General features: G+C 45.0%; 1 protein-coding gene across 1 annotated transcript in view; it reads right to left on the reverse strand.

The window, feature by feature from the left end:
* Positions 1-3,063: 3,063 nt before the first annotated feature.
* LOC143793595 (uncharacterized) overlaps positions 3,064-15,136 on the reverse strand; it is a 158,559-nt gene continuing 146,486 nt past the window's right edge. The window contains exons 4-6 of the mRNA XM_077280664.1: positions 11,246-11,381; positions 5,134-5,213; positions 3,064-3,623 (exon numbers count right to left, since the gene is read on the reverse strand). Coding sequence (XP_077136779.1) covers positions 3,381-3,623; positions 5,134-5,213; positions 11,246-11,381 — 459 coding nt within the window. The 3' untranslated portion in view covers positions 3,064-3,380. The remainder of the gene's footprint in view (positions 3,624-5,133; positions 5,214-11,245; positions 11,382-15,136) is intronic.

A 15,136-nucleotide genomic window follows, 5' to 3' on the forward strand; every position in this document is an offset into this window, starting at 1 on the left:
CTACTGGATACATGACTGACATAACCTCTTTGGATAGGAATCCAGCAAGGGGCACCTACACAGTGCACACTCCTTATGCCTTAATTTGCCTGCACACTTTCCCTGACAGGATCAGGAGAAAAAAATAAGGGGAAGACTACATCACCGAGTAAGCTTTCACTAAGATCACTTACCACCACTGATGCATGAGAGAGGTGCCACCCTTTTATGTCTGTAAGTTTCCTGTCCTTGAAGGGCGGATCCCATCTCTCATGGTGCTGTCATGGGAGACCGAATAAATGTGTCATCTTTACCTTTAGGTCCTTTGAGATCATTTTATCTTCAACTTGCTTAATTGTTCACAATAACAGTCATTTTTACCAGGGGATGCCCAAACTTTTACGTGCCACTCTAGTCTAATTCCTTGCTCAAATTTTGATTGTGAATGACCTGATGAAATCTGTTTCAACCTACCCTGACTACATATTGGGACCTAAACAGACTCAATTACCTGGTTTTTGCTTCCTCACCAAAGAGCAGCATAATGTAGGGGCAGAGACCCTTATTCCAGTGCTGTGTCACTCACTAGTTGATGGTCACTCCAATCGGCTCCATGTTTGCTGATTGGAAAGTCATTTAATAGCCTATTTAGACAGGCTGACCACAGTTCCCATGTGCACAGAGCAATCGGTAATAAATTCTGTTGTGTGCATACACTGTTATTAGGCTCAGCAGTACATTTTGTAGGTACTTGGTCATTTTTCGGGTGGTTGGCAGCCTGATTACACTGCCTGATTATCAGAGAACAAGTACTTCTACCATTGCTCATACACTAACATCAGCCAGTGTATATGCAGTCTCACTGAGCTACTTTCTGTAGTTTTGCCAAAGCACTGTGTTATCAGCAGAAGTTTATCATTAGCGGGCTAGTAAACCTCCTGTCATGTAGTCCTCCATATTTATGAGCTCTGTGCAACCCCGCCCCCAACACTGATTGGCAGCATTCTTCCTGTGCCCTGGGTTCACAGAAAGCTGACAATAGTGTGAGTGGGGTTATATAGATTCAGCATTGAGAGGACTAGCAGAGATGCAGCAGGTAAAACAGTGATAATATCAAAACTACACCAAGTAGCCTAGCAGGTGACCCAGCGCTGGAATTATTATTAATAATAATAATCTTTATTTTTATATAGCGCTAGCATATTAGGCAGGGCTTTACATTTTGCACACATTATCATCGCTGTCCCCGATGGGGCTCACTATCTAAACTCCCTATCAGTATGTCTTTGGAATGTGGGCGGAAACTGAAGTACCCGGAGGAAACCCACGCAAACACGGGTACAATTCCTTTCTGTTCTATATGAGGTAGCAGAATCTTGGTGACAGGTTCTGTCTAATTTTATCTTGCCCTTGTTTCTCTGTTTCCCACCCAGTTGGTTCATTATGCCAGCTTATTGCACCAATTAGCAGCTACTCTGCAGCAGCTAGTTAGGGGTCTACAAAGCGAAGTTCAGATTACTGTATAGTGATTAAAAGGGTTGTCCAAAAATAAAAAAGAAAGTTAAAGGAAATTTTAAATAAATTACAAATTACCTTTTACTAGCAAAGACCAGCTGTTTTGTCTAGTGAAGTAATCACTATATTATTAAAATAGCCATTGTCTTGTTACACAGACAATAACCAGTCCTACATTGTTAATAGAAGCTCTGCTACTTTGACCTGGTGGTAATTTATACTATGTACTGTCAAGCTATTTATAGGTCGGTCACAGTAGCTTTTTAGCATTCAGAAAACAAGGATGGACAGCAATGTGAGCAGTCTCTTCTTACCTCACCACTCCTGGTATCTCCAGCATTAGATCATATAAACAGAGTGGACAGCAGTGTGAGCAGCCGTTTCTTACCTCGGCACTCCTGGTATCTCCAGTATTAGATCATATAGACAGAGTGGACAGCAGTATGAGCAATTGTCATGCTGCTGCAGTGCAGTATAACGCAACCTCCACCAGAGGGAGCTTGAGAGGGAAGTGAGACTGCGTACACAGAGAAGCACCACAGAGCAGCAGCATAGGCGCCACCAAGTGGCGAGAGAGTGGTCAAACAACCCGAGTCAAAAAACAACAATAGGCAGAAGTACTAAAGGGATCATCAATACACGTGGTCAGGAACAAGCCAGGAGGTTCAGCAATGGTCAGAAGCGGATAAGACAAAGTCAGAAGGCAGAAGTGAGTCCAAATATGAGCCAAGTCAGGAACCAGAGAATCAAACAGACAAACAGGGAAACGCTGGGAAAAGGGCAGACAGAGGGAGTCAACAGACACGGGGCAAGTCAGGGATCACAGCAGGACAAATCAAGAGCTACCATAGTCAGGTTCACATGCCGAAGGCAGAACTATAGCTGACACCGCCAGCAGGATGCCTGGGAGCTAAATAGCAAACCTGAACCCAGAATGAGGTAGAGCAAAGTTAACCCTTCACATGATCCTCCCGGAAAAATGGCAGACAAGATTAAACCCTGGAACGAATCATGACAGCAGTCTCTTCTTACCTCAGCACTCCTGGTATCTCCAGTACTAGTTCATATAGACAGAGTGGACAGCAGTGTGAGCAGTCTCTTCTTACCTCGGCACTCCTGGTATCTCCAGTACTAGATCATATAGACAGGGTGGACAACAGTGTGAGCCATCTCTTCTTACCTGAGCACCCTTTGTATCTTAAGTATTAAATCAAAATATCCACTGGCAGCACATCTACTTACACATTAAGGAGGGAAGGAGGGAATGGACCTTAATGCTGACATGCTCACAGCCTCTTGTTTTCTTAATATTCTAGGACAGGTTTCTTTTGCTGTAACAAGGTGTTCCCCTGGACATTTTAATTCTATAAAGAATACCTTACTAGATAAAAGGATTGTCATTTGCCAATTTGGAAAAGTATTTATAACGTCATTACTTCATTTTTTTATTTTTGCTTTTCTACTCTCAGATAACTTCTTTAAAGAATGAAAACAAGTGAGCTCATGTATTGAGTCTACTGTCAAAAAAATCATGTATCAGCAAAATGATTACACCTTTATAATTAACTCTTTCTGCTGTTGCTAACGATGCCTCCTTTCACCCAGTATGAGACCATGTATCAAGAAAATGTCCCCACAGCTGTCTACTAGCATCATGGAATCTGCCATAGTCTGTCCCAATATCTGGGAAGTTACTGGTTACATAAAGAAACAAGATGTTTGGATATAGCACATTACCTATATCTGGATATCTTCCTCTACACCGTCCTCCTATTACAATAATTCTTGTTAACGGCCTCCGAGGTTATTTAGCAGTGTGTTGTATTGGAGCCATTCCGGTAATAGATGGGTTAGATTTTTACATATATATTTAATTAGGTCACAAATTACACAGACAATATAACTGCTGGTGAAACGTTACCTGGTGCATCCAAAGGAGGAACCACGGTGCTCGCGGACCTGGACCTCCCGGCTTTATTGTAAGCCGTTACTGAGACATTGAAGAAAGACACAGAAAGGTTTAGACGTTCCTTAGTATTTTTGGTGTTAAAGGCGATGGTGTAACGACAGCTGTCTGGGAGCCGCTGTACCACGACTAAGTATCCATCCACATAGTCGTGACCGGCGTACTGCCAAAGAGAAAAGGAACAGTGTGAACACATAGCTAAACATATATGGACAATGGTTTTATAAAGCATTCACATTCCCAAGGTTAGTTATTCTCCATATGACCTTATGACAGGTCGGCAAATTTGTTCTCTATTAGGGCCGCGTGCCCACGATCAGGAATAGTAGCGTTTTGGACCGTATTTGCCACTAGGCACTTGAGGGCACATGCCTAGGGCGGGAGGGTGCTGGGGTGGCGGCACCTGAGCAAGTTTTTTTCTGTTTTTTTTTATTTTTTTTATTAAAGTCCGGGGTCACCTACCGACCGCCCGCCCCCATCCCCCTCTGTTGAGTTCTACCTTATAAGCACTGTGGATGGGATTTATAGAAATTCCATCCACTGTGATTCTATTTACCGCTATGTAAATTCACCCACCGTAACACCGAGGTAAAAATGAATTTGAACCATGGTCATGGGAAAACCTGCTATATAAGTTGTTAAAGGGGTAATAAACTCCTCCTGTACAGCACTGCTTTTCTTCTGCTGCTCCGGTCCATGCTGATTGTGATGGAGAGGTCCCATCAAGAGCGCACATGACTGCTATAGGTAATCACTGGGCTATTTCCAGTTTGTTAGGCAATCCCTGAATGCATTGCGGCTGTCGAACAGCCGTGAGACAAGCAGTGGCGGCGACTCGAGCATTTTTTTCGAGCACTATGAAAATACTCGATTAGGACACGAGCGTGCTCAGATAACAACTTATCCGAGCACTCTCGCTCATCGCTAATCCCTAGTGATTAACTTTAGTTGTACACTATATTTATTTGCCAGATTCCTTACTTATTCACCCTGGGATGTACATGTATTAACTACGGAGTACTTTATATACATTTTTTCTTTAAACGTGCCATTACTTATATTCAGTACAGACACAGAGATGTGCTGTTTTTCATGCATTGTTCCTGCCTTGAATAGCTTTGTAGGTTTGTTCTTGTTGTTTCTGTTTTCATATCATATTTACGTTAATTCTATTTGTACAAATGATATGTCCGGATTCGTCCACTAATTTGCCTTATTTGTGAGCTTTCCTTGTTTTATGTATGATTGCCATTTTATGGCTTGATTTTATCAATTGATGAAATAAAAATTACATTTTTATATTTGTCTTGGCCTGTCTATAAATTGCTTTTTTGTTTTGTTGGGTCTCCTACGACATATAAAGATGGGCGCAATAGGAAGTCAGTGCCCTTGGATGATATCTGAGTACAGTCCGATTTCCATGGACTGACAAAATGCAGACGATGGAGACATTTTGTTTCTCAATCTTCTCCTCATCCCAGAAAATCGGATCACACTCTGGTCATACTCTGATCAGTGTGATTTGCATAATTGCCCCGATTCTCTTGGATAAGAGAATATACGCTCGTGTTACCCTAGCCTAATTCACATTTGTCAATGTCTCTGGCTCTCCAGAATTTCTTGTAGGCTATAAAATATGTAAGAAAACATGGAAACCAATGAACTCTTAGTACCTTCCACTCAATAGTAAGTCTTTGCTTTCCTGGTGATAACTTGTCAATGGTGACAGTGATATCCGGGGCTTCTAATAATTCTAAAATGAATAAAAACAAACAAGTAATAAAGTAACGCTAATTGTAAACTGAAGTTAATTTTCACATAAAAGAATCTTAAGGCCCCATACACATTAAATGAACAGCGGTAAGTGCAGCTGACGTTGGACTGGCTAACCATCTGGTATGTATTGTTATCCCCAAATTCCTAACATGAAGGGAAAGAAAGATCAGGCATGTTGGAGTATAATATGCCCAATCTTTTGTTTTGGAGAATGATAACAGGTGTCTGGCAACTACATTCCAGTCTCTTCATTAATAACGTCTGTTTGGTGACTCTAGATGCTAAGAGGCAGCGCAGATGCAAAATACTGATAAAATAACAACTCACACACCTACCAATTATGAGGGGGTGGTTGCCCTGTGTGACTGATGCCCTAGACAAGCCTTACCCGTGTGCATTTAGAAAACTAGGCAACCCCCATGGGAGGTCAGTGTATGAATGGTTGTTTTATCAGCACCTGTGCAGCCTCGGCCTGTTACAGTGGGGGCCTGCTACATCCTGGAGTGCGTTACTGCTGTGACCATGGCTGCTTTTTTTCTGTGAAGATCTGCAATTCCACCCATACCAACTGGCACAGTTTCTAAAATAATACTAAACAAACCAATTTGACCTGTTTTTCCAGGACGTCCCTCCTGACAGCACCCAGGAGGACGTCCTCCTCCTCCTTGCTGGGACAGGAAACACACGAGAGTTCAAATATCCGGTACCTCCCACCGATCCTCAGTGTTTTTTCCTGTCCCTGCACGGAGGGACACACGTAGAGAAGCAGCACATGCTTACCGAGCTCAGGGGGATCGAGCGGTTTTCCAATCCTTTCCCCTGTCAAGCAGCTCAGGGTCGAAACTCCCCGGAGGGGAGTCCCTCTACCCCAGAGGCCCGGAGTGGACGATACTCCGGGATTGAACCGCTCCTCCCGGTGGGGAGGCTCTCGGTTCAGGACGCAGCAGGATCCGGCCTCCGTTCTGCAGAGCACGCAGTCCCGGAGAGATTACAGACAGGGAGGCTTCCGGGTGTAAAGTAGCCGCGTCACTTCCGGTATCGGCAGAGCCGGCGGAACGTCACTTCCGGTGGCGTTCGCTTCAGCGGGGAGGCAGACGCTCCATATGGGAGCACACTGTACAGAGCGGTCGCTACGTTCTTTGCATCCAGCATCTGCAGTGGCCACACCGTCTGCCAGGATCGGCTGCCAGGAGCGACGATGGAAGATAGAATCGACGAGGAGAGGGTAAGACTGCCTGGAGCAGTACAACCTAAGCCCCGTAACCTCCTCATATTTCCCCGCCTATTACTCCCTATCTTACATCTCCTAGGATAAGGGAAACTCAGCTGTTCCCACTGTTACAGCTAAAAGATCAGGAAAAGCTAATATGAAGAGCGCCAGATGTCCTTTATGTCATGCTAAGCTCCCAGAAGCCTATAACAAAACCCTCTGTGCCTCATGTACCTCCAAGGTCATGAAAGATGAGCAGACAACCCTGTTTTCCGAGATGAGATCCCTTATAAGGGAAGAAGTACAGGCCTCTATATCCAGCCTGTCGCAGTCTCGGCCCGCCAGTCCCATACCCGGTCGTAAGCGTCCCAGGCGGGAGGAAATACAGGGGGAACCTGATTATTCATCTGAGGAAGATTCCGAGCTCAGAGATTCGCTCGCAGAAGAAGAAGGTGAAATAGTGGAGAATCAGGAATTAGCCAGGAAGTATCTATTTCAATCTGAAGAAACAGATGGTCTCGTACATGCTGTTAGAAGTACTATGCAGATAGAAGACACATCTAAACCTCAGTCCAGACAGGACTTGATGTTCGGGGGTCTAGTGGCACGAAATTTGACTGTATTTCCTATAAGTGAGCATATCAAGGCCATGATCCTAGAGGAGTGGAAGGAGGCCGAACGCCGTTTGGTACTATCCCGCGACTTTAAAAATCGATTACCATTTGACTCTGAGGAAGCCAAGCTATGGGACGAGGTCCCTAAAATCGACGTCCCGGTTGCGAAGGTCACCAAGAAGACTGCTATACCATTCGAGGACTCCTCTAGCCTTCGTGACCCAATGGACAGGAAGGCCGATATATTACTTAAGAGGGCTTGGGAATCTTCCGCAGCCCTGATCAAAACAAACATTGCAGCCACTTCGGTGGCAAGGTCAATGTACATATGGATGGGGCAGCTGGAAGAACAGCTATCCAATAAGACACCTAGAGCAGATATACTAAATTCCCTTCCTTTAATGAAATCGGCAACGGCCTTCTTGTCAGATATGACAGCGGAATCAGTTAGATTTGCAGCTCGTAATAGTTCCTTATCTAATGCAGCTAGGCGAGCTGTGTGGTTGAGGTCATGGTCTGGCGACAACGCCTCTAAATCCAAACTCTGCTCTATTCCATTCTCGGGACAGAGAGTGTTTGGACCTACTTTAGACACTATCCTTGAATCAGCCAGTGATAAAAAGAAAGGATTTCCTGAGGACAAAAATAAGCGTCCTCAGTCCTTTCGGAGAGGCTTCTTCTTTCCCAAGAAGCAATTTGAGCCTAAAGGTCAGGGTCGGGCCAGTAGAGGATCCTTCAGAGGCTCCCGTGGTCAGAGCTACAGGAACAGAGGTTCCTTCTTTAACCCTGCATACAAGAATAAATCACTATGACGCCACAGGCATCGGGGGGAGGCTTCGGAGGTTCGCAGAAAACTGGGCTCAGATCACTCAGAATCAGTGGGTTCTCAGCATTGTCTCCAGGGGATACAACATAGAACTCTACGCTCCTCCCCCAGAAAGGTATATTACACCAACTATAGTCACTGCAGATTCAGCTATTCTAAAAGACTTACAAAACATGCTCAGAACCGAAGTAATCATTCCGGTCCCTCACTCAGAGATAGGAACGGGTCACTACTCCTCCCTATTCACTATCTCACGGCCATCGGGCGACACTCGCACGATCATAAACTTAAAGCCGTTAAATGTCTGGGTAAGATACAAAAGATTTCGCATGGAGTCTATCCGCTCAGCGATTCAGCTAATAAATCAGAACGCGGTCATGTGTACCATCGATCTAAAGCGGGCTTATTACCAAGTCCCAATACATCCCATGTCTCAAAACCTGCTAAGGTTCGCAGTAAAACTACCAACCCGGACCTGCCACTTCCAATTTCAAGGCCTTCCCTTCGGGCTGGCCTCTGCTCCGCGCATCTTTACGAAGCTTGTATCAGAAATGGTGGCATTTCTGAGAAGACAAGGAATCATAATAATCCCGTACCTGGACGATTTCCTTTTAGTAGCAGATTCAGTGGAGATCTTGGAAGTTCACAGAAATCAAACGATAGCAACGATGGAACACCTAGGCTGGGTAATAAATCGGCAGAAGTCCAGCCTTCTTCCAGACCAAAGAGTAACCTACCTAGGGGTGCTTTTGGACTCCAGTCGCAGAATATCCTGCTTACCGGAGGGCAAAAGAAGAATAATTCAAGATCGAGTCAAGTACCTACTGGAGCATCGAGCTTCTATAAGGATGGCTATGCAGGTCCTCGGCCTTATGACAGCTTGCATCCCATGTGTAAGGTGGGCTCAGGCACACTCAAGACGTCTGCAACGACAAATCCTGTCGGTATGGGATCGCCGGAAATCTTCACTAGAGGCTACATTGAGGCTGACGGGTCCAACTCGAAGATCTCTCCATTGGTGGACTCGCACAAAAAACCTAGAAGTGGGCGTTCTATGGATCTCCTCACCTTATGTAGTTATCACTACAGACGCCAGTGCATGGGGTTGGGGAGCTCATCTACAGGGCAGAATCTTGCAAGGCAAGTGGCCAGAAAGCATAAGGAACAGATCATCAAATTTCAAAGAGCTGTACGCTGTATGGCAGGCGTTAAAACACAATCGCCCTTTCCTACTAAACCAGCACATAAGAATTTTCTCCGACAATGTAACGACAGTCTCATTCCTAAATCATCAGGGAGGACCAAGATATCAACCTCTGCAAGATTTAGCAGAACAAATCTTCACCTGGGCCGAAGACACGATACTCTCCCTAAAAGCTATCCACCTAGAAGGTTCTCAGAACATAGTAGCAGACTACTTAAGCAGACAAAAATTGTGTCCAACAGAGTGGGAACTGGACCAGAACATTTTTCGGCAACTATGCTTTCGTTAGGGAACTCCCAGCATCGACCTCTTCGCAAGCAGAAGGAACTCGAAGACTCCAAGATTCTTCTCTCTGAACCCATCGGATTTTCCAGAAGGGGTAGATGCTCTGAGTCAGAAATGGAACCATTCCCTCTCATACGCCTTCCCACCATTGGCGTTAATTCCAGCTGTCCTTCGGAAGATCAAGGAGGATCAGACAACGGTCATCTTAGTAGTTCCGTATTGGCCAAAGAGGAGTTGGTTTCCAGTGCTGGGAACACTAGCAATGGACAACCCAGTCATTCTGCCTGCCAGCGGAAGAGTCATCCACCAAGGTCCAGTCTATCACCCAGATCCAAGCAGACTCTGTCTTTCAGCCTGGATCCTGAGAGGATCATCCTGAAGTCCAAAGGCCTATCAGACCAAGTCATATCTACTATACAAAGCAGCAGGAAACCAGTTACATCAGCCATATACCAGAAGATTTGGAAACGTTTTTGTTCAGAAAGTGGCAGGTCCGATGTTGCATCAGGCTCACCGAACATTCCGGTTATCTTGGACTTTCTGCAGAAAGGGTTCAACTCGGGGCTTCGACCTAGCACATTAAAAGTACAAGTGTCAGCGTTAAGTTCTTATCTAGACTACCCCTTAGCATCACACCCATGGATAATACGCTTTATTCGGGCCACCCAGAGAATGCGTCCCACCATCCGGCACTTGTCCCCAGCCTGGGACCTTAACCTTGTTCTTAGAGCACTATGTAAAGGTATTTACACTCCGGGTGATGATATGCCGATAGCTACTCGCACTCGGAAAATGGCCTTCTTGGTTGCGATCACCACGGCTAAAAGAATTGGAGAAATTCAGGCGTTATGTATCAGAGATCCCTACCTACAAATCAGGGAGGATAGCCTAATACTGAAATTAGACCCAGCTTTTGTACCAAAGATAGCTTCCACAAAAAATAGGAACCAAGAAATAATTCTCCCTTCCTTTTGTAATAACCCCTCCAACGAGAAAGAAAGGGCTCTGCAATCTCTCGATGTTAGGCAAGGAGTGTTAGATTATTTACAGGCCACAAACTCCTGGCGTATAGATTCTAACCTTTTTATTTTATTTGGGGGAAAAAATAAGGGTAAGAAAGCCTCTAGAGCCTCTATCGCCCGTTGGATTACTGCGGTAATCTCTCACGCCTATCAGTCCGAGGGTTTATCCCCTCCTCCAGGTTTAAAAGCCCATTCTACCCGGGGGGTGTCTGCCTCTTGGGCTGAGCGTGCGGGAGCTACCATAGAGCAGATCTGTAAGGCCGCTTCTTGGGCCAGGACAGACACTTTCTGTAAACATTATAAGCTTGATGTTATGTCTAGTCAGCACACGGCTTTTGGGAGGAAAGTCCTCCAAGCGGTAGTCCCACCCTAAGGAGATGATCTGGTACTTCTCCTGGGTGCTGTCAGGAGGGACGTCCTGGAAAATCGGTATTAGTCTTACCGGTAATTATGTTTCCAGGAGTCCATACTGACAGCACCGGTAGTTCCCTCCCATATCTATTATAAATTACATATATATATTCAGAGTTATGTTATATATATTCTGTGTATTGAGTTTCAAATATTAAAATTTTTATTTGCATCATTCCATGAGTTGGTCCTTGTTACAACACTGAGGATCGGTGGGAGGTACCGGATATTTGAACTCTCGTGTGTTTCCTGTCCCAGCAAGGAGGAGGAGGACGTCCTCCTGGGTGCTGTCAGTATGGACTCCTGGAAACATAATTACCGGTAAGACTAATACCGATTTTCCCAAACTCATTATTCTTATATATGACCCCCAATAATGGAGCTATCCGGAGAGAGCAGGTTGAAGCAATCATATATGTAGAGAGGATGACACTTACCATGTGGAACGATTGTCTCAGCTTCCCATTTGCAATGAAAACAAAATTCCTTGAAACATCTTTGCTGCATAACATATGTGTCTTGTAATAGTGATCCCGATAATGAAACATTGGCCGCCATGTCTGTTACATTAATCTGTTGGCAGGAAAAGTTATTTTGAATCATTGCTCATAAGTGTCACTATATTTACAGTAAGCATACATTGCCCTGGACACTTTTGTTACGGATCTGTTGCAGAACTACAGCTTCAATTAATTCATTTGTCCAGCATCTGCTCATGGGGCAAAAGATCAACACCAAAACTGACTTAAAGGGGAATATATATATACAAGAATGGAGACAAATATACCAGGATGGGGGACATATATACCAGGATGGGAGACATACATACCAGGAAGGGGCCCAGGATATGAAACACATATACCAGGTTGGGGGGCATACAATATAGTGGGGAAAAAAGTAGTCAGCCACCAATTGTGCAATTTCTCCCACTTAAAAATATGAGAGAGGCCTGTAATTGACATCATAGGTAGACCACAACTATGAGAGTCACAATGAGAAAATGGAGCGCCCCCAGACGCAGGGCCGCGGGGCACTCGGTACCGGGCCTCTCTGTCTCAGTTCTGGGGTCGTCACGGTGGCTAGACCCGGTCCGTGACCCTGCTAAGGGGCGTCCAATGAAAGATGAGATAATAGTGCGTGGTGTAGGTCGCGGTGAATAACGAGGACACAGGGTTGCAGTCTCTTTACCTCTTTACTGAAGGCTTCAGGAACCGCAATCCAGAGCACTGCTAACAGGGCTGGCTGAGACCGGCCGGTCCGAAGGCACCTCCAGAGTTCCCTTTGCAGGTGGAAATCAGTGCCCACCTTCTAGCGCCTGTGTGTTGTAGTACTTCCCTACTGAGCACCACGGGATAGTCCTCACAACTGATTCTGTCTGCCTCTGATGTTCGTTCTCTCTCCGTCCCCCAGATGCTATGGCTAGGACGCACCCGTATGACGGGGTAGGCCTGGAGCTATTTTATAGGGACCCTAGAGATGCCCCTCTCCCACAGTTTGCCTCCATTGTCTTCATTAGGTGCAATGGTGAGACAGCCAACCTAGAGTTAACTGCCCGGCCGTAGTCTAAAGTAATGCGTGGAGTCTCTTACTTTCTCGGCGTTCCGGCCACCGGCTACGCGCCTCAGAAGGATGTTGCTGATCTTGAGGCACGACTCCTTCTGGTATTATCTCCTTTTTGCTGTATTTCCGTTTCTCACTGCTTCACAATAAACCTCGCTTCTTGTCCTTTCTTAGGAGTCTGCCGCTGTAAGGCACAGGCACAACTCCGTAACGATCTGTCCCTTTCTAGGACTCTGCCAGGATCCCACCCGACATGTCCTCTCTCTAGCTCTTCCCAGCTACTTTCTCCCTAACTTCCTGTCCAACCCCCAGTTTTACCAGAGCCTGAGGAGTGGCCTACTAGATAGAACCACTCCCCCTGGTGGCCGGAGTGTGAAGTGTAGTGTGTGTGTGTGATACCTGGTCAGGTGAACTCCTTTAGTGCAATCAGACGTAACATCACTCCCCTTAGTGGCAGAGCGACATTACTGCAACGACCAGGACTCTGGGGCGCTGCAAAAACAAATCCAGAAAATCACCTTGTCTGATTTGGCAAGATTTATTTCGCAAATTATGGTGGAAAATAAGTATTTGGTCACCTAAAAACATGCAAGATTTCTGGCTCTCACAGACCTGTAACTTCTTTAAGAGGCTCCTCTGTCCTCCACTCATTACCTGTAGTAATGGCACCTGTTTGAACTTGTTATCAGTATAAAAGACACCTGTGCACACCCTCAAACAGTCACACTCCAAACTCCACTATGGTGAAGACCAAAGAGCTGTCAAAGGACACCAGAAACAAAATTTTAGCCCTGCACCAGGCTGGGAAGACTGAATCTGCAATAGGAAAGCAGTTTGGTGTGATGAAATCAACTGTTGGAGCAATAATAAGAAAATGGAAGACATACAAGACCACTGATAATCTCCCTTGATCTGGGTCTCCAAGCAAGATCTCACCCCATGGGGTTAAAATGATCACAAGAACGGTGAGCAAAAATCCCAGAACCACACGAGGGGAACCTAGTGAATGACCTGCACAGAGCTTAGACCACCGTAACAAAGGCTACCATCAGTAACACACTATGCTGCCAGGGACTCAGATCCTGCAGTGCCTGACGTGTCCCCCTGCTTAAGCCAGTACATGTCCGGGCCCGTCTGAAGTTTGCTAGAGAGCATTTGGATTATCTATAAGAGTATTGGGAGAATGTCATATGGTCTGATGAAACCAAAGTAGACCTGTTTGGTAGAAACAAAACTCGTCGTTTTTGGATGAGACAGAATGCTGAGTTGCATCCAAAGAGCACCATACCTACTGTGAAGCATGAGGGTGGCAACATCATGCTTTGGGGCTGTTTCTCTGCAAAGGGACCAGGATAACTGATCTGTTGTACATGAAAGAATGAATGGGGCAATGTATCGTGAGATGTTGAGTGCAAACCTCCTTCCATCACCAAGGGCATTGAAGATAAAACAAGGATGGGTCTTTCAGCATGATAATGATCCCAAGCACACCGCCAGGGCAATGAAGGAGTGGCTTCGTAAGAAGCATATGAAGGTTCTGGAGTGGCCTAGCCAGTCTCCAGATCTCAACCCCATAAAAAACCTTTGGAGGGAGTTGAAAGTCCGTGTTGCCCAGTGACAGGCCCAAAAGATCACTGTTCTAGTGGAGATCTGCATGGAGGAATGGGCCAGCATACCACCAACAGTGTTTGCCAACCTTGTGAAGACTTACAGAAAACGTTTGACCTCTGTCATTGCCAACAAAGGATATATAACAAAATATTGAGATGAACTTTTGTTAATGACCAAATACTTATTTTCCACCATAATTTGCAAAATAAATCTTGCCAAATCAGACAAGGTGATTTTCTGGATTTGTTTTATAATTTTGACTCTCATAGTTGTGGTCTACCTATGATGTCAATTACAGGCCTCTGTCATCTTTTTAAGTGGGAGAATTTGCACAATTGGTGGCTGCTAAATACTTTTTTTCCCACTGTATATACCAGGATGGGCCCAGGATAGGGGACATATATACCAGGATGAAGCACATATGTACCAGGATGGGGAACATTATACCAGCAATGGGGGACATACAGTTGAAACCAGAAGTTTACATACTGTATATACTCGAGTATAAGCCGACCGGAGTATGAGCCGAGACCGCTAATTTTGACACAAAAAAACTGGGAAAACATATTGACTTGAGTATAAGCCTAGGGTGGGAAATGCAGCAGCTACCGGTAAATTTAAAAAAATAAAAATAGATACCAATAAAAGTAAAATTAATTGAGCTATCAGTAGGTTAAGTGTTTTTGAATATCCATATTGAATCAGGAGCCCCATATAATGCTCCATACAGTTCATGATGGCCCCATAAGATGCTTCATACAGTTCATGATGGGCCCCATAACATGCTCCATACAAAATACGCCCCATATAATACTCCATAAAGTTTATGATGGACCCCATAAGATGCTCCATATTAAAATATGCTCCATGTAATGCTGCACAAAGGTTAATAATGGCCCCATGAGATGCTCCATAGAGACATTTGCCCCATATAATGCTGCACAAATGTTGATTATTGCCCCATAAGATGCTCCATAGGAAATTTGCCCCATATAATGCTGCATGAAAGTAGATTATGGCCCATAAAATGTAGTTTATGCTGATATTATTAACTGTACAGTATATCTGCTGCTGCAATTAAAAAAAATGACATACTCATCTTTTGTCGCTGCCTGCTGCTTCTCAGCGTCCTCCGCAGTGACTATTCAGGCAGAGGA

This window comes from Ranitomeya variabilis, chromosome 1 (genome assembly GCF_051348905.1).
Source record: "Ranitomeya variabilis isolate aRanVar5 chromosome 1, aRanVar5.hap1, whole genome shotgun sequence".
In the NCBI taxonomy this organism is placed as follows: Eukaryota; Metazoa; Chordata; class Amphibia; order Anura; family Dendrobatidae; genus Ranitomeya; species Ranitomeya variabilis.